The 20,714-nt window shown below is 38.8% G+C and overlaps 1 protein-coding gene across 2 annotated transcripts in view; it reads right to left on the reverse strand.

Annotated features, from left to right (window-relative positions):
• spns2.L (spinster homolog 2 L homeolog) overlaps positions 1-7,093 on the reverse strand; it is a 79,874-nt gene extending 72,781 nt beyond the window's left edge. The window contains exon 1 of one of the 2 annotated variants that reach the window (XR_001934455.2): positions 6,439-7,093. Coding sequence is in view for 1 of the 2 variants with exons in the window: in XM_041582276.1 (XP_041438210.1) it covers positions 6,439-6,694 (256 nt within the window). In the remaining variant the exon portion in view is untranslated. The remainder of the gene's footprint in view (positions 1-6,438) is intronic. The other variant, XM_041582276.1, reaches the window with a different exon arrangement.
• Positions 7,094-20,714: the final 13,621 nt, after the last annotated feature.

Genomic DNA, 20,714 nt, shown 5'->3' on the forward strand with positions numbered 1-20,714 from the left:
ACACCAGTCATGTCCACTTTCATGCAGATTCAAATTCTAACTACCAGAAGCCAAGCTTATTTTGTTTTTATGAAACCCCTAGCTTGGCTAATAACTTACATGATCAGATTTAGCTTTAGGGATTTGAGTTGGGCGGTTGCCTTAGTCATGCACTATACATACGCTACATACACTATGCAAAACTACACCACATCTCAACTTGTAATGGCTACATAAATATACAGATACATAAGGTTCTGAGGGAAGTATAATGAACGCAAATATGTTTAAAATAGAAACCTTATTTCCAAACCAGGTATATATTCATTTTAATATAATTGACAGTCTGACTTTTTCTGGAAGGGGGTGGACAGAATATATTCATATAAGTAAGGAAAATACTAGGAATAATTATAACACAGTTCACAATGTCACACTCAGAAACAATGCAATGTGCAATGTATTTGTGGTTCATGTAAATGTAAAAGTTTTCGAGTGACAAATATCAGACCCGCGAGTGTACCATGCAATTGTCATAACAATGAAAGGGGAAGAAACCGCAGCTGTTTTGTCGCCCCGCAAGCAGAGCAACTAAACATCCAGAATCACTTTTGTTGCTTGTGTCAATAACTTTTGCATGTGCCTTGGCTTAGCTGTTATTACAATTTGTTTTCTTTGTGGATTTTATGGAGTTCTACTCACAGTGCCTCTACTCTAAACAGTGTATGAAAAAGACTTTCAACTACAGAAGCAAATACTGGAGTATGTTACAAAACATACATTAAAGTCTACGCAATGAATTTTAAAAATTGTGGCATGCAGAACCGCTATAGAGTAAGACCTTTTATATAGCTGCTTATATAATCACCTGTATACATTGCATATACAGATGCATTGATGTCCATTAACCTCAATTCATACAAATGCATATTAACAAATGATTATATGTGGAGGGCTCCATTTCAGACAGGGGCAGGATTAAACAAGCTTTTGAAATTCTCCACATTTTGGCATTTCAGTCTGTGAAAACAATGACAAATCGCTTTGAGACACGGGTGCATCTGCTTCTCAAGTGTTACTGTGTCCGTTCGACAATTGGCTGTCGAGTGGGGCACTTACAGGCAATTGTCATTCAAATCAGTGGAGAGAGATTTTTAGGGTGTTGCCACCTGTCCTCATCCAGGCGACAAATCACCCAGGATTGCTACATGTGCCAGTGCCCTAAGGGTATATGATATTAACTTTTCCATTTGTGTAGGTATATCTAAATGAAAGTCCAAAGGGCAAAAATTAGATTTGCATAGCAACATTTTATGTGCCAGCTGAAAGTGACATTGGATGGCACACAGCGGGGCTTATTTATAAACACTGGGCAAATTTGCACTTGGGCAGTAACCCATAGCAACCAATCAAATATTTGCTTTTTCTGTTCAGCCTGCAGAGCTGGTTGCTAAGGGTTACTGCCCATAGGCAAATTTGCCCAGTGGTGATAAATGAGCCTCAGTGAGTTAAAACTTATCACTAGGTTATTTGGGAGACAGAAAATCTTCTTTAGTGTATTTCAAAAACAGTGAGGACACTTGAATAGACTGAATCAAGGAGTGAGAGTGCAGGGGCAAGTGTCTGAAAAAGACACACACAAGCAACAAATTATCAATGTACTTCCATTAATTTACAGATGACAATTCAGAGCTATTTGCTATGAGTTACAACTCATGAGTACAATTTTATTCTTGTGATTCACCACCACCACCATAAGAAAGGCTCCATTTCCAATGACCTGGATCAATTTTACATCCCCTGGTGTCACTGTGATTTTCTCGGAATGCCACTTCCATTAAGTTTGTGTTTATGCTGCTAAGCATTGCACTTGTTAACTACAACTTCAATATCATACTTGCATAGAAGAGAATGCTGACGGCAAAGTGCCCTTGTACAAGATTCTTCCTGAAAATCCCATCACATATGCAGAAACCCAGAAGAGTATGGAATTCAAACACATCAATTATTGTGACACCATCCACACCAGTGACACAAATACCATTATTCCTGGGTAGTGTATGATCCTGTATTTCTTATTACAAAGCATATCTGGCCCAGCTTTAAAGCTGATGCTTGAAAGACTTGTCAAAGCTAAAAATAAAAGATTCCAAAATGCCTAGAATATATACAGGAATGAAACAGCAAGAGATTTTAAATTCAAATGAAATTCAGGAATTAAATGGAGCCTGGAGAAAAGAGCAGATTTAATGAGTCACGTAGACCTTATCAGCAATAGGATTTCAAGTTAAATATCCAGCCTCTTTGTGGCATGGCTATAAATTAGTTGGAATCTGCAATAACCTAAGAATTATAAAGCCTTGTTCTTCCACTGGAGCTATAGCTGCTGGCCCCTGTAGTTGTGTCCTTTGTGGACAAAAACTATGTCCACTTAATGCATGTATGCCTGCCCTATTACCCTGTCACACACACAGAAGTGCTGGGCAAAGCTTTCTAATGATGGAAGGCAGTGGATTTCTAAAGATAAAATGTGGTGGAGTTCTATAAATACAAGGTGGAGGATTAGATCCAAAGTGATTTCCACCTAATACATAAGATTTTTGTCCTTTTTAGGTAGTGTAACATATTACTTTTGAATGTCCTACATACATTGTTTGCTGGCTAAATGAAATATTATCTATAAATAATTAGTCGGTCAGATAAATGTGAGTGAATTGCTGTATGAAAGCGCATTGTTCAGTCAGTATCTTACTCCATCCTGTTCTGTCATTGAATGAATAATTGTCTTTACTATTGAGTGGACAGGGGTGTTTTGCTGAGTGAAACTGTTAAGGTGGCCATACACGGGCAGATAAAGCTGCCGATGTCGGTCGTTTGGACCGATTTGACAGCTTGTCTGCCCGTGTATGGGGGCTTCCGACGGGTCTTCCCGATCGATATCTGGCCACGATATCGATGGGGAAGGTTGGATTTTTACCCGACCGACCCGTCTGAGCCGCTTAGCGCATCGTAATTCGATCGTTCAGCCATATGGCCGAACGTTCGAATTACCCCCGATATAGCCATGCAGTTTAGTGGCATATCGGGGAAAGATCCGCTCGTTTGGCGATGTCGCCAAACGAGCGGATCTTGGAGTCTATGGCCACCTTTACACAGGAGCTTACAGTCTGCTGCAGAGGAAGGGGTTTATTAATGTAAGAGACAAACAAATAAAGTACAGAGGTCACTTTCATTTTTAAAGGGTGTGTCATAACTTGTATGCAATTTACCAATGCTGAAGCAAATTAGACTCTGCTTTGTTAAATTGTAAACAAGCTGTGGGGCGGCTTCTTATTAGTTTAAATGGTATCACTTCCCGTCAGCTATGTTATAGAATGGCTAATTCTAAGCAACTTTTCAATTGGTCTTCATTTTTTATATTGTACAGTTTTTTCAATTATTTGCCACCCGATCTAAAAAAACAAATGCTCTGTATGGCTACAAATGTATTGTTATTGATACTTTTTGTTACTTATCTTTCTATTCAGGTCCTCTCCTAGTCATATTCCAGTCTTATATTGAAATCAATGAATGGTTGCTAGGGTAATTTGAGCCTGAGCCACCAGATTCCTGAAATTGCAAACTGGAGAACTGTTGAAAAAAAAGCTAAATAACTCAAGCAGCGTCAGGTATGATAATATTGCCTGATTCACTAGGTACATACTAGATGCATGTGTGGTAACACTACATATTAGTGTAGCAAATGGAACCCTTAAAGGAGAAGGAAACCCAGTCGGCGCAAAAACCCTCCCCCCCTCCCATGTGTTGCCCTCCCTCCTCCCCCCTGGCCTACCTGTCCCGCTGGGCAAATGCCCCTACTTGTTACTTACCCTTCTGCGCAGGTCCAGTCCACGGAGTTCACAGGCACCATCTTCTTCCACGCGATCTTCTTCCTGCTTTGACCGGCGTTTTGGCGCATGCACAGTAGGAGCATTTCACCGGTACGGATCTACTGTGCATGCGCCAAAAGTCACAAAGTTTTCCTTCGTGACTTTTGGCGCATGCGCAGTAGATCGTACCGGCGAAATGCTCCTACTGCACATGCGCCGGTCAAAGCAGGAAGAAGATCGCATGGAAGAAGATGGCGTCGGTGAACTCCGTAGACTGGACCTGCGCAGAAGGGTAAGTAACAAGTTAGGGGGATTTGCCCAGTGGGACGGGTAGGCCAGGGGGGAGGATAGGCAACACACGGGAGGGGGGGAGGGTTTTTGCGCCGACTAGGTTTCCTTCTCCTTTAAAGCAACGCTTCATCAAGGCAGCTAGTCATTTAAGTCTTTTCTTGTAGCATGTACTCTTCGCCTTGCACACAATTTATCAGAGCAGGCTGAACGGGTGCATTGGAACCCAGCACAAGTTAAAAGCAAAGTGTGCAAAATTATGCGTGCATTTAAGCATTTACACTTGCATTAGTAAAGGAACATTACAGAATTCATTTTGAAACTTAGTTCAGAGATATAGAAATTGCTTAAAAAAATGCTTAAAATGACCATGCACCGTAATATTAACTTGCTCCTAGAACAAATACTGTGTGCTGTATACAGATGTTCACAAGAAAGACATTGGAAAATTTGGGCATACGTTCAATATATTAAGCAAACAAGAAATCACCTATGCCTCATTTTTCCACATGGTGTGAGACAATCCTACTTCACATCAGATCGCTACTGTCAGACCACTCGTTGAAAGCTAATGGGCTCAATCTCAGATTCCCCTATCTTGTGGTTTACAGACTGTTTTTCCCCTCGGAGAGTTAACGTTAGGTCAGGACACCCCTTTGTACACAACAAGGTGACAGATTTATGAAAACATTGCAGTCTCTCCCATTTATCCACAGTTCCAAGAATATCTAGGAGTGCAAATAGGTAATCCAGTGTATGACCTTGAAGGGTCTATTGGTAGTAATTGCAATACATGCAGAACTGTTGAGTGTCTTTTTGCATTACAAAGCGGAACGCATAGCACAGCATTGAGTCAGGTCCAGACCAGAGGTACACTAAAGAATGATTTTACAGCACACGGGAGATTTAAATAATAATCTGCATCAACTTCACCTTGAAATCTAGATAGCAGGTGTATATTTGAGGACAGACATAAATGATCCTGGCACTATTCATATCTAAAGCTATAAAATATGGATCTGTAAGTGTATATGTATTAAGGCCACGTGATAATATTATACAATGCAGCCAATATGGCTTTGCTATCCTAACATAACTAGACCTGCCCTGCGGGTTATATACAGCTCCTAGAACCCCCAGCAACCAACATTGAATTGCTGCACAATAAGACACATGGGCTGGTCCTTCCTATTCTAAGTGGTATAGGATCCCTTATACGGAAAGCTCTGAATTACGGAATGGCTGTCTCCCATAGACTCCATTTTATCCAAATAATCCAAATTTTAAAAATGATTTCCTTTTTCTCTGTAATAATAAAACAGTAGCTTGTACTTGATCCCTACTAAGATACAATTAATCCTTATTGGAAGCAAAACCAGCCTATTGGGTTTATTTAATGTTTAAATGAATTTCTAGTAGACTTAAGGCAAATTAACCCAAATTACAGAAAGATCTGTTATCCGGAAAACCCCAGGTCCTGAGCATTCTGGATAACAAATCCCATACCTGTATAGTGAAAGGCTGCCATAAAGGTTTCCAACAAGTTTCAAACATTTCTTTAAAAGTCTGTGCTTATACCTACTACTGATTTAAGCACAGCCCTGCAATAAAACCCACAGAGACCTTGCAGCCAATTGTGATAGTGATTTTATCCCACAACAACTACTGGCCATGTTTCATTACATTCTTGTACCCGCTGTGTTACAAATCGAAAAGCCACATGATGTTCAGAACACCGGTGTGACACCATGATAAAAAGAAAAAGTCTCTTTTAAACAGAAATAGACATTTGTGACATTTTTTTCTTCTCTTCAGAAATGGTTCCCTCCGGGCAGTGACAGGAATAACTAGAGGAGCTGCTTACATACTCGCCTTTATGTGGCCATTTCTAGCATTCCTTTTTGAAAACATGTCACCCCCCTGTATCTCTCTATTTGTTCAACATGCAGTGCATTGATTATAAGGTATTGGCTATAGGAGAGCCTCATTTGAATGGTGTGGCCAGGCACATCTCTTACTGCAGTAATGATACAAAGCAGGAATGACTGCAGGGCTCTTCCCACCAGCCAGGCAGCATATAAAAGCTAGGAGCCTCCAGTTGTGAGAGAATGGCAGCTTCCATTCTAATATTGGGGGGTGCTCAGTTTGCACATAGCTGATACGCGCAGGAGTCTGAAATGTAGAGGGTTATTCTTGCAGCTCCTAGAAAGCCAATTGGGCCAGTGGAGCCCCGTACAAATAAAGCATTATTGCGACTCGTGGTGGTACATATATATATAGTGGTGTCATTGCCTGCACTTACCTGCCACTGTATATCTATCCAGGTAATTGAGCACGTTGCCCACGCTGAGGATGCCAGCCGCTGTCACACTGCTCCGCTTCCAGTTGTATTCCTTGTCCGGCTTACTGCTCTCACTCTCCAGCTCCACGGCTTTCACATCCAGGCTATTGGGGTTCATCCTTCCCGGCAGAGTCTCCAAGCCCCGCTCCTCCGCTCCTGGAATGCAGCCCTGGTCGCCGACCCCCGTGCCCACTTCGTCACTCTCGAGGCACATCATGAGAGGCTGCCCGGAGCTCCTCCACTGGTTCCGGGCAGCTGGCGGTAAGGGACTCACTTTGGCAGCGCGTGTGGCTCCCTGTCTATGAATGAAACAAAGCGGCAGGACAACAATGCGAGGTGATGCGCGGAAGCCTCTGCTCTCACAGGCACATCACCCGGATCCCACCGCCAATGACACCTGACAGCTTTGCCTCAGCCCCAGCTCTTACTGCATAGGATAGGATCTGCCTATATGTTTCTATGCGGAGGGGGAGGAAACTCTCCGGGCTCCCACAGCTCCTCCTTTACGAACGATCTGACACCTGATTCTCCTTATTCCTTAGCGGCAGCCGTTGTCTCCTGCCGCTTATTACATGGGACAGCGCCACCTACTGATTTCCCGAGCCTTATCTTTTTATCTTATCTTCCATAATCTGATCCTTATCTCTCTCTATTAACCAATATAACATAGCTTGTACCTCCTCTCTGTCTCATGTTTCACCAGTTAAAGGGATTCTGTCATGATTTTTATTTCTAAATTACACTGCAAATAATTCACTTTACAATATAAAATGTCATTCCTGACCCAGCAAGTGTATTTTTTTCAGGTTTGAAATATTTTATTTGGTTTTCACAATAAACCATAAAAATCAATATGATAACACATAGTATAAGAAGATTAATACAATGACATATTATACAGAATGTATACTTTACAATGAAGTAATATGTAAAATAAAATAGAAACTAACAAGAACTAACTATCACTAACTAAGCCAGTGGACGCATAGACATTCTTAAAAGAAAAAGAAGAAAATAAAAGCCCATTGTCTTGGGAATGTCAGATAACCCCCCCCCCCCCATGAACATTTTACAATTGAAGAAACTGAGATATTTGACTTCTGGTATTGGAGTCACAGAACTCAAAGTAAGGAGACCATATAAGTCTAAATGATTCTTTGGAATTATTTCCTTTAGTTTTTACTAATAAAGCTTCCTGCCAACTAAGCTGGTTCATATAAGCCATTGTGTCTTTCAATGAGGGAGACTCATTTTGTAGCCAACAGTTAAATAAAGCCTTTCTGGAGGCAGTCAAAAATAAAATTGTCAATATTTTATTTTCTTGGGACTTAAATTCTTTATTAAAATTTGAAGAGAGCCTACTATCATCTAGAAGCAACAAAGCAAAACCTGGAGATAATTTAATTTTTATTTTCAGATTAATGTTTAGAAAACTGGTAACTTGTATTTTTTACAATTTAAATAAATAGTTTATAATTATTGACTATGCTCAGAGACTAGAAAAGGAAGGTTCCTGTCCGCTAGAGTTTACAATTTAAGTAAGCCCAATATGTCATACCTGCAAAGCATTCTGCCTATGTGGGGAGAGATGTTATTCTAAAATACTAATTAAAATGCAAATAAGAAGTGGAAGAAGCTTTAACTTTAAGGGTAAGGCCAGACAAGGTTATTCAGGGAGATTTTGTCGCCTGGCGACTTATCGCCGCGTCTTTTGCGCGACTATCTCCCCGAACTGCCTCAGCGTTTTTTCCCCATAGGCTACAGCGCAAAATCGATTGCGCTAATGCACACGCGGTGATGCCTTTTCAATAGTCGCCCAAAGTTGCCTCAACCTCGTGTGCATTTTGCACTGTAGCCTATGGGGAAAAAACGCTGAGGCAGTTTGGGGAGATAGTCGCGCAAAAGACGTGGCGATAAGTCGCTAGGCGACAAAATCTCCCCGAATCTCCTCGTCTGGCCTTACCCTTAAAGTTAAAGCTTCTTCCACTTCTTATTTGCATTTTAATTAGTATTTTAGAATAACATCTCTCCCCACATAGGCAGAATGCTTTGCAGGTATGACATATTGGGCTTACTTAAATTGTAAACTCTTACCCTAAAACCCTCTCTTTATCGTTAGAAATTAACCCTATTCATTGGGTGATTCTGCAGTTCTTTGTGCAAATATCCCCCCTCTCTATTACAAAATATGGTACAGGTATGAAATCCGTTATCTGGAAACCCAAGCTCTGAATTATGGAAAGGCCATCTCCCATAGACTCCATTTTATCCAAAAATCCAAATTTTTAAAAATGATTTCCTTTTTCTCTGTACTAATAAAACAGTACCTTGTACTTGATCCAAACTAAGATATTATTCATCTATTTGCCTATTGGGTTTATTTAATGTTTACATGATTTTCTATTAGATTTAATGTATGAAGATCCAAATTATGGAAAGATCCATTATCCAGAAAACCACAGGTCCTGAGCATTCTGGATAACAGGTCCCATACCTTTTCAATAAGAAAGCAGCATTAACTAAATATTAGGGACCCATATTTTCTGTACCCTCAGAATCTGTTAAATTGGGATTCATTTGTTATAGTAGGAAGTCTAGAGACAAGGGTCAGAGGCTCATGGTAGCAATTCTGGGCTTTTCATGTTGCTCCAAATGTGTAGCTATTAAACATTCTGGCTGCAAAATGTCCGAAATTGCTCCCTGTTGTATTGCACTTAGAGGCAGATTTATAAAGCTGCGCAAAATATTTTAGGCAAAAAAATTGTACTAGTTGGTGTAAAATAAATGACGAAATTATAAAGCTCCAATCTTGTCCTTAAATATAAACAAATGCAATGCATTTCTATTGTACCTGATACAAAGAACTAATCAACATTTATAATATAATACATATATATATTATACTGTATATGTGTGTGTGTGTATATATATATATATATATATATATATATATATTTTTTTTTTTTAATTGTGCCAAACTAACGCCCAATTTTGGCACTAGGATATGGCTTAACCCACTGAACTCAACAGGATAAATGAAAGAGAAAATTCAAATATGTAAAGTGGTGTAAAATGCTATGTAAAAGTAGCAGGGCTCAGTATTGCATTGTTAACATTGAAAGTTGCACAGTATTGATAAAATGTACGTAAGTGCTAGATATGATATCTGTTTAAACAATTGTAATTGTCTGTGCAAACAGATGTGATTATCTCTTTAAACAACTTGTTCCAACTCAGTGACAGCAGCATTCTGTAAGACACCAAACAGGGTGAGGGACAGATTTGACCTCGCTGCTGAGGGACAGACTGCTTGTCAGACTCACTTTGTGTATTTTACAATCTACATAGGCGTATTCATCTTGTCTAAACAATAATACACAATACACATGGAATGTGTGCATGTCTGCGAGGGATGTATAGTTGCAATTAAGATGGGGTTTTTTATGTTAATTTAAGTATTTATTCAAATTTCCAAAAATAATAATATTTCCCAAATTCCGAGAATACACATATATATTCAAATTCTCTAAATAGGTGTATACTGCTAACTTTCATTTGTAACAACTCCTGTTAATGAATAACATCCTTTAATCAAGGTGTGATCAACAGACAGCTGCTGAGAACTTCACTACCCAGGTTCCTTAGCTAGCATACGTTTCTTTCACATTTTTCCAAAACTCTAACCAAGATATCCCATAATGGCAGTAATTGCAGCTTCCAACATTTTTTGCCTGTTGATGGATTATGGCAGTTGCAGTTTTCAAAGAGGACAGCTGGCAGGCAGTAAGTCTGACATTTCTGCAGGCCCTTTCACGGATAATTTACTGCAGAGCACTACATTTGTTATACAGTTATTTATGAGTGCAAGTTCAAGTGAATGTTTATACTAAAAGTATATACAGTATACCTGTAACAGCTAAGAACCATCTATGCTTTATATAAAATGCTAGTCCACAGACTAAATCTCATTAATGAATTCAACTAGAAGTACAGGTATAGGACCTGTTATACAGAATGCTCAGGACCTGGGGTTTTCTGGATAACGTATCTTTCCGTAATTTGGATCTTCATACCTAAAGTCTACTAGAAAATAATGTAAACATTAATTAAACCCAATAGGCTGGTTGTACTTCCAATAAGGATTAATTATATCTTAATTTGAATCAAGTAAAATGTACTTTTTTATTATTACAGAGAAAAAGGAAATCAAATTTGGATTATTTGGATACAATAAAGCCTATGGGAGACAACCTTTCTGTAATTCTGCATTTTCAGGATAATGGGTTCCCATGCAACTACTACAGTTTTTGGGCTTCTGTATCATCCCGGTGCTACTACTGTAGCCTTATGGTAGTCTCACTTTCTTCTGTTTTGATTTTTTTCTCCAAAAAAAGCCCCAATTCTCAAAAGGAGCCCAGTGTATGTACAGCTCCACTGACAATCAGAAAATAGTCTGCTAACATGGCATATGCACATCCCAAAATGACTTTGTCAGAGTTAATCATTTATAATTTTTCTACAGATTCGGAGGCAAGGATGCTCAATTCCTTGTTAAATGGCATGCTACCCTGTGAATTAAAAGTGTAATTCTCAGGATGTTATGCTGTTTTTATTGAAGATAAGGTCATTAAACAATAGGATTCTCATTATCTTCTACAGCAGCTTATGAGCGCTACATCCTGAGCTTCCTACTACATTCCACTAAACAACACAGTTAGAGATGAAAAGAGTAGTGGGAGAGAGAGCACTGTTCCATGCCACACATTATAATGATCAGGTTTGATTTTGGTCATATATACAGTATATGTGGGATTTGAGAAACTGACTTGCAGAAGCAATTTTTTAAAGCAGTGTTTACCTTACAACTGTAGTTTCTTTACTATAACTTATAGCTGTGAGGTATTTTGCACAATTTATTCATTTTCTACATATTTGTATCTGTATGGGTGCAACTACCATATGTCTTTCTCTACTGAAATAAAATAAAACCTATTTTATAGACTGAAATGAAACACTACTTCCAATGAGTCTCTTAGCATTTTAGCTAAATCATACACTGATTGGGTTACCAACCATGGCATAAATAAAATGTACATAGTTCCACCACAAAATGTAATATATGTCCCCCCCTAAACCAAAGCTAAGATATTCTGTTTTGCCCACATATATTGCATTTGTATATTCCAGCAGCTATCTCTAATGTTATGCTAACAGTAACCAAGCAGAAGCCATATGCGCTTTCACCTAAGACATCATAATTGTGGGACTAGACAGTATCCTACTTTCTTAGAAACCCAAAACACAGAAACAAGACACAAAAGCTTATGAATCTGTGACATGAGGATAAAATCAGGGACCTGAGACAGAACCCCCTTAGATTTATTAAGACAATACTGAACTTATATCCAATTGCAAAATACAAATGTTCTGTGTTCATCGACTCTCTTTTGAAAATAACACTCTCTTTTTAAAATGCACAGGGTATCCCATGCGTGCCCCTTGAGTCTAGCATGTGCCTGAGCTAGTCCTGGCTTTTAGTTTTGGCAACAATGGTACAGATATCACTGGGCAGGCCCAGCTCCATGATATCATTGATCAGATACACACCAACCAGTGTTTACAGTCCATTACTATTCTCTGCACTGCTACAACATGTATTATTTAAGCAACGTAGTAGACATCTCTCCTCCAGCCAAGACTCCAGTTCCCTCAATCCCTTGCATGCCCTATGCATAACACATCTGTTACTTTGCCTAACAGATGCTACTTTGCCTATAACTAGGGGAATTCGCGCGAACATCGACCGTTCGCGTCCGCCGAATGTTCGCGAACGTTGGGCAACGTTCGCCAATTTGGGTTCGCCTTAGCTGGCGCTTTTTTTTGCCATTTCTACCCCAGACCAGCAGATACATGGCAGCCAATCAGGAAGCTCTCCCTCCTGGACCACCCCCACACCCCCTGGACCACTCCCCTTCCATATATAAACTGAAGCCCTGCAGCGTTTTTTCATTCTGCCTGTGTGTGCTTGGAAGAGCTAGTGTAGGCAGAGAGCTGTTAGTGATTTGAGGGACAGTTGATAGTAACTTTGCTGGCTAGTAATCTACTTGATACTGCTCTGTATTGTAGGGACAGAAGTCTGCAGGGATTTGAGGGACATTTTAGGTTAGGTAGCTTTGCTGGCTAGTAATGCCACCTAGCTGTGTGAGCTTGTTCACATTCTGTCTAAATAATAACAATAATAATTCCGTGTCCGTAAACACCACCTGAGTGACGTTTTTCAAGCAGCAATAATATATTCCGTATCCACTACTGTATACGTTGACCTTGCAGGCATTGTTTGCCCAGTCTTTAACCAAGTGCCACCTAGCTGTGTGAGCTTTTTCACATTCCGTGTCCAGAAACACCACCTGAGTGACGTAGTGTGATTTCTGCCCTTTACAGCACAAAACGCAGCGCTGTGTCAACAATGTATTTTTCAGAAACATTTTTGCCCTTGATCCCCCTCTGGCATGCCACTGTCCAGGTCGTTGCACCCTTTAAACAACTTTAAAATCATTTTTCTGGCCAGAAATGTCTTTTCTAGCTTTTAAAATTCGCCTTCCCATTGAAGTCTATGGGGTTCGCAACCTTCGCGAACCGTTCGCATTTTTTTCCGGACATTCGCGAACATTTTTTCCGACGTTCGCTACATCCCTACCTATAACTTGCCCTCAAATTATTCTCGACGATTCACTGATTGAGTATTTGAGGCTTCCATGGGTTTAAAGGGATACTGTCATGGGAAACAATTTTTTTTTCAAAATGAATCAGTTAATAGTGCTGCTCCAGCAGCATTCTGCACTGAAATCCATTTCTCAAAAGAGCAAACATATTTTTTATATTCAATTTTGAAATCTGACATGGGGCTAGACATATTGTCAATTTCCCAGCTGCCTCTGGTCATGTGACTTGTGCTCTGATAAACTTCAATCACTCTTTACTGCTGTACTGCAAGTTGGAGTGATATCACCTCCCTCCTTTTTCCCCTCCAGCAGCCAAACAAAAGAACAATGGGAAGGTAACCAGATAGCAGCTCCCTAACACAAGATAACAGCTGCCTGGTAAATCTAAGAACAACACTCAATAGTAAAAACCCATGTCCAACTGAGACACATTCAGTTACATTGAGAAGGAAAAACAGCAGCCTGCCAGAAAGCATTTCTCTCCTAAAGTGCAGGCACAAGTCACATGACCAGGGGCAGCTGAGAAATTGACAAAATGTCTAGCCCCATGTCAGATTTCAAAATTGAATATAAAAACATCTGTTTGCTCTTTTGAGAAATGGATTTCAGTGCAGAATTCTGCTGGAGTAGCACTATTAACTGATATGTTTTGAAAAAAACATGTTTTCTGATGACAGGATCCCTTTAAAGCTAAATTAGGAGAAACTCCCATTTCACCTTTTCAGAGGTCCAGAAAAACAATTCTGAAATATGCAGGAAAATGTTAAAACAGGGAAATGTTTTCCATAGTGCATATAAGGAAACTGAATCTACTCTTGCAAATTAGATAATGACATTAACAGGCACAAATAATCCTCACACATATTGAATTTATACTCATAAAACAGTCAACATAAACTGTGAAAGGAGGAGTTTTATTTACTGGTAATCTAATTATCTGCCTTGCATGGAGTAGTCATGAATAGCTTCAGTCTCTCTATTTGACATTTTTAGCTAAAAAATACATACATTTAAACATTAAAACAATAGGCAAAAAGCATGTTCAGCACAAGCACTATACATTATACTCATGTTGAACTATACAGCTATACTGGCCCTTTAATCAAGTACTCAAGGGATACGAGCACAATTAAGCTTTTGAATACAGTATGTACTGTGCTATTGACAGCACTATGGGACATCATTTGCAAGACAACGCTGAAAGACACAGAACCAAATAAATAAATGATTTGTGGATGGCTATAGGAGGTACAAAGCAACTGAAATGTATCGTTAACAGAAAGACCCAAGGCAATATATGCATGTAGTTAGTATTTCAAATAGCTTAATTTCACTAAAACAACAGTCAAGGAAGACAAACAGCATTTTTAGGGACAAAATTGTGGTGTAGATTAGGGGTAGAATCAAGGATTGTTTTGATGGTAGTTTTGATGGCCACAAAATGGCTGGTTTTCAGGGGTGCTGCTGCCACGAGGTAAGTTAGAATCTTGGGTTACAGAGGCAGCAAACAGACGCTTCTGGTATTTTTTTTTAAATTGGTATTTCAGCTCAACTAGTGCAGAGGGCACAATTTTGATGCAGCTTCCCTCAACCAGCTTCAAAGGTCCAAAGTGCAGGGGAACGAGAGGGGGTGGCATAGATTCACCTCGGGGTGCACACAGCCCCGAATTGCCTCTGCTGCATTGGGTCATCTGTTGTCCTGTAATTGCATGGATTATGCCTCCCCCCATATTTTTCATCAATGGTCAAAAAAGTGTATTTTGGTCATCCATATATATGAGCAATTTCCCTTAAAGGGGTGGTTCACCTTTAAGTTAATTTTTAGTATATTATAGAATGGCCAATTCTAAGCAATTTTTAAATTGGTTTTCATTATTTATTTATTTTTATACTTTTTTAATTATTTGCCTCTTTCCAGCTTTCCAATGGTGGTCACTGACCCCTTCTAAAAACAAATGCTCTGTAAGGCTACACGTGTATTGTTATTGCTACTTTTTATTACTCGTCTTTCTATTCAGGCCCTCTCCGATTCATATTCCTGTCTGTTATTCAAATCAATGCATGGTTGCTAGGGTAATTTGGACCCTAGCAACCAGTTTGCTGAAACCGGAGAGCTGCTGAATAAAAAGCTAAATAAATCAAAAAGCACAAATAATAAAAAATGAAAGCTAATGGGAAATTGTCTCAGAATATCGCTCTCTACATCATACTAAAAGTTATTTCAAAGGTGAACAACCCCTTTAATTTCTGCACCATCATCCTGTGGGATATCAGAAAATGTAACCATATTTGACCAGCATTGCACTTTTGTAAATATAACATGACATGTTAATAGGCAAGTCTTCTCCATCTTTTAAAGCTGCAGTTTAAACAAAAGGTTAAGAGTTTCACAAACTGTGGCTCACAAACATTAATTAAAGGAAGAGACTCTTATAACACCCTTGTTTATAGAGCAACTTAGAAATGTTGCTGCCCTCCTAAAATCAACACTCTTTAAGACTTTTTACAAACGCAACCTGGAAACTGTAGATCAATTCAGCTATTTAATAAATTGGGCCAACAAAACATTAAATTATATAATTCTCTATGGTTTATTTTATGCTCCATGCCTTATTGGAATAAACTGTGCATGTATGGAAAGCTTGGAACATGGGCCTTTCCATTACTTAAAGGAAAACTATACCCCCTGAACAATGTAGGTCTGTATAAAACAGCTCATATGTAAAACCCTGCTTCATGTAAATAAACCATTTTCATAATAATATACTTTTTAATAGTATGTGCCATTGGGTAATCATAAATATAAAACTGCCATTTTAAAAAATAATGGCAGCCCCCTGGGATCGTATGATTCACTCTGCACACAAACATACCAAACAAACCATACTTGTTAGGTCACATGAGCCAATTAACAGAGTTCTGTCTTTTGCTTCCATACGTTTTCCTGTTACAGTTAGAGCGGCAGTATTTCTGGTCAGGTGACCTCTGAGGCAGCACAAAATGGTGGTTGAAGGCAAGAGATATAAAAGGGCAATATTTACTTAAATATATATTCCAGTTTGGTAAGATTATTTAATATGCCACTTAATTTGATATAAACTATCTGTTGCTCAACTATTCATTTTGCGGGTATAGTTTTCCTTTAAAGCACCATTAGTTAAAGCTACTAAGAACATTTAAACATTAAAAAGCTAACAGAATTGTTTTGCCACCATCATAGATACACAATAGCTTAGTTATCATGAAGTACAAGGCAAGAAAAAAAATCGCTTGCCTAAATAGTACACTGCTGAAGATGTCTTTCCTGTATTTCTAAACTTTCTGGATAATAGATTACATACTGTACCTGCATTATATATGAGTAAAAAATTATACTTTTGCAACTGTGAGTTTTTGGCAATCAAGTCAAATATATTTGTTTTTATTTTAGGACTTTGCTTTAATAAAAAAATCCTCAGGAATGTCAAGTTTCAAATGAATGTTCTTCTCTGAGACTCATTGAATTCTGTAGGGAATCAGTAATGAGCTCCTGCAATTTCTTGAAATATACTTATATACAATAATGAAACAGAATCCCTGACAATATGCACTGTGCATCATTTTCTACTCTTGAGAAAAGGTCGGTTTTTGGAACACGTTGCCTTTATATTATAGCACAATTATGCTTGAGCTTTTTATTCAATTTAATTGTAAGCACAAAGAAATTTGTCAAACTAAAAAGTTTCTGTCTGGTTAAGTTACACTTTTTGTAATGCTTCAGTATCTGAAGCATGGGGTGTTTTGCTTGTCAACCTCTTCCTTCAGGCAGAGAATAGAGGCATACATAGCTCCCCCCAGAGGCGTAACTACAGAAGAAGCAGCCCCTGTGGCTGCAGGGGGGTCCAGGAGGTATAGGGGCCCCATGAGGCCCTAATTCATAAAACAATTACAATAAATATTAGTAAAACAGATCAACCTTTGGACATTTTGGGGGCCTGAAAAATAATTTGCTGTGGGGCCCAGTAAGATCTAGGTGCACCACTGCTGCCCCCTCTGTCTTTTACTGCCTTTCAGCACTTATTATTCTAATGAATAGCAAGCACTAAACTAAAATTAAGGGGGGACTCGCTGCCAATACACTCAAGCTCAGCTGAGCCAGACAGAAGGTCCAGGAGTATTCTTTGCACCCGGACGCGTGGTCCCCTAGTTACACAACTGTAGGCTTTTGCAAATCCTGATTGGCACCATTTTTGTTTTCTTGCACAATAGTACAACAGGTATAGGATCCGTTATCCAGAAACTCAGTATCCTAGAAAGCTCAGTATTACAGGAAGGCCATCTCCCATAGACCCTATTATAATCAAATAATTCAGATTTTTAAAAATTATTCCTTTTTTCTCTGTAATAATAAAACATTACTTTCTACTTGATCCCAACTAAGATATAATTAATCCTTTCTAGAAGCAAAACAATGCTATTGGGTTTAATAAATATTTAAATGATTTTTTAGTAGACTTAGGGGCACATTTACTAAGGGTCAAATATCGATGGTTAATTAACCCTCGAATTTGACCCTCGAGGTAAACTCCTTCGACTTCGAATATAATTTTTAAGATTTTTACTTCGAATCATTCAAATCGAAGTCGTAGTCGAAGGTTGAAGTAGCCTATTCGATGGTCGAAGTAGCCAAAAAAAAAACCTTCGAAATTCTAAGTTTTTTTTACTTCGAATCCTTCACTGGAGCTTTAGTGTGTCCCTAAAAGTATGGTGATCCAACTTATGGAAAGGTAAAAGGATACTATATATCTATTTATGGGATTTGCAAATTATGTAAATATATTTGCTTTCTTCTATTAAGTGTTATGTACACTGTGTGCCACCATATTATGGGGTGCCGTTTGTCCCAAATACATTCTGTATACAAAACTATCCCTAATACACACAATGAATGTCTCTCATGTTATATAAGAATTTGTGACCATACACAGAGAAAAAAAATATACAAAAGACCTATTTCTATTAAAGAATGAAAACAAAATCTGGTTAGTGCACAAAAGGATGTCATTATATCACAAACACCATTCTGTACAGTTTAACAAGCAATCTGTCTCACAAATGTATAACCTCCATGTAACGGACACACTTATGTGCAAAGTTACTTACAGAATGAATTATGTAAAAGCAAAGTTGGACATAATATATAATAGTGTAACTAACTAGTGCTTGTCAAGCTAGATTTGAATGACAAAATAGATATCTGTGACAGAAAGCAAGATTTTATAGCACAGGATTCATTCTTTCCACAAAATGACAGTTTTGTTTCACAAAACAGATAAAATAACCATTCTGTGAAGCAACACTGTCAGTCACATTCCTGAACCAATAAGAACAAAGCTTATTGCCATATACAAACAAGATGAGAAGTGGCCAGCTCTGCTCCACATGGCAAAGTATCTGACCTGCTATAGAGTGTGCCCTCTAATGTCCCCTCTGCTGCATAGTAATAAACATGAACAAACCTTTCCTAAAAGAGCTGCTGTTAAACACTACAGGTTCATAAATGGAAGTTTTTACAAACGGCTGAGAAATATAATGCTGTACTTATAATGATTGTAGAAAATAAAAGTATGCAAAACATAAATATGATCATTTTAGGTGATATGGCTATTCTTATTGTAGTAACCTGCTTGTGTGGCCATTTTGGTTAAGGGCATTCCTGCTGTTTTGCCATTATCTTATGACTCACTCCTGTTCCTCTTCCTGTCTAAACTGAGAGCAATAATGGGACAGGCCACACCCACCTGCCATCTTCTATTAAATGTACCAGAAGTTACTGTGCTTGTCTGGCTGCTTTGCCTGACTCTCAGAGTCAGTTATAAGTTTTGTATATGATAGTTAGACTCCAATGTCTCCTCCTAGCTGTAATCTTGCACCAATTAGCTTGTAGTAGTCTCTTAATAATGTGCTTACCTATAGTTTAACTACTACATAATAGCTTTAGCCAGAGACTTGGGACTGATCATGTGCACACATACCTCCCAACTGTCCCTATGACCACGCATTCTGTATAGTATGATGTGTAGGTTATATGAGCAGCCACTCCTGAGTACTGTGTGTAAACAAAAGGAGGTCATTTAGGCAGGGGCAATTTTAGGGGATCATAATCTATTTATATAGAAGCAAGAAGCTATACAATGCTTTATATTTATTTATAACAAAAGACTCTAATGATGCCGTCCCCTTACCTGCCCAGTGCTTAACCCTTTCACATCAGAGTGGGTCAAGGGGGGCACAACACTAGAGCAGAGAGCACAACTGCGCCCATGTCACATGCATGTCCAGGGCCGCCAGCAGGGGGGGACAAGTGTTCCAGGCCTGAAGGGGGGCCCATAAGTGCTGCATTTTTCAAAGAGCCGGGTCCCCTTTAAGAGCGCCCAAGCCGTGCGGCCATTGCACATATTACCGAATGCGGAAGTGCCGAAAAGACGAAGCTGAAGTCCCGAAGCGGTGAAAAGACCCGAATTCACGAAAGGAGGTGAAGTTGAAGTCCTGAAGCCTTTTGTTTACACACAATACTCAGGAGTGGATGTTCATATAACCTACACATCATACTATACACAATGTGCGATGCACATGATCAGTCCCAAGTCGCTGGCTAAATCTATTATGTAGTAGTTGAACTATAGCTAAGCACATTATTAAGAGACTACTACAAGCTAATTGGTGCAAGATTACAGCTAGGAGGAGTCATTGGAGTCTAACTATCATATACAAAACTTATAACTGACTCTAAGAGGCAGGCAAAGCAGCCAGACAAGCACAGTAACTTCTGGTACATTTAATAGAAGATGGCAGGTGGGTGTGGCCTGTCCCATTATTGCTCTCAGCTTAGACAGGAAGAGGAACAGGAGTGAGTCATAAAATAATGGCAAAACAGCAGGAATGCCCTTAACCAAAATGGCCACACAAACAGGTTACTACAATAAGAATAGCCATATCACTTAAAATGATCATATTTATGTTTTGCATACTTTTCTTTCTCTACAATCATTATAAGTGCAGCATTATATTTCTCAGCCATTTGTAAAAACTTCCATTTATGAACCTGTAGTGTTTAACAGCAGCTCTTTTAGGAAAGGTTTGTTCATGTTTATTACTATGCAGCACAGGGGACATTAGAGGGCGCCCTCTATAGCAGGTCAGATACTTTGCCTTAGCCATGTGGAGCAGAGCTGGCCACTTCTCATCTTGTTTGTATATGGCAATAAGCTTTGTTCTTATTGGTTCAGGAATGTGACTGACAGTGTTGCTTCACAGAATGGTTATTTTATCTGTTTTGTGAAACAAAACTGTCATTTTATGGAAAGAATGAATCCTGTGCTATAAAATCTTGCTTTCTGTCACAGATATCTATTTTGTCATTCAAATCTAGCTTGACAAGCACTAGTTAGTTACACTATTATATATTATGTCCAACTTTGTTTTTACATAATTCATTCTATAAGTAACTTTGCACATAAGTGTGTCCGTTACATG

The sequence above is a fragment of the Xenopus laevis genome, chromosome 2L (genome assembly GCF_017654675.1).
Source record: "Xenopus laevis strain J_2021 chromosome 2L, Xenopus_laevis_v10.1, whole genome shotgun sequence".
Taxonomy (NCBI): domain Eukaryota; kingdom Metazoa; phylum Chordata; class Amphibia; order Anura; family Pipidae; genus Xenopus; species Xenopus laevis.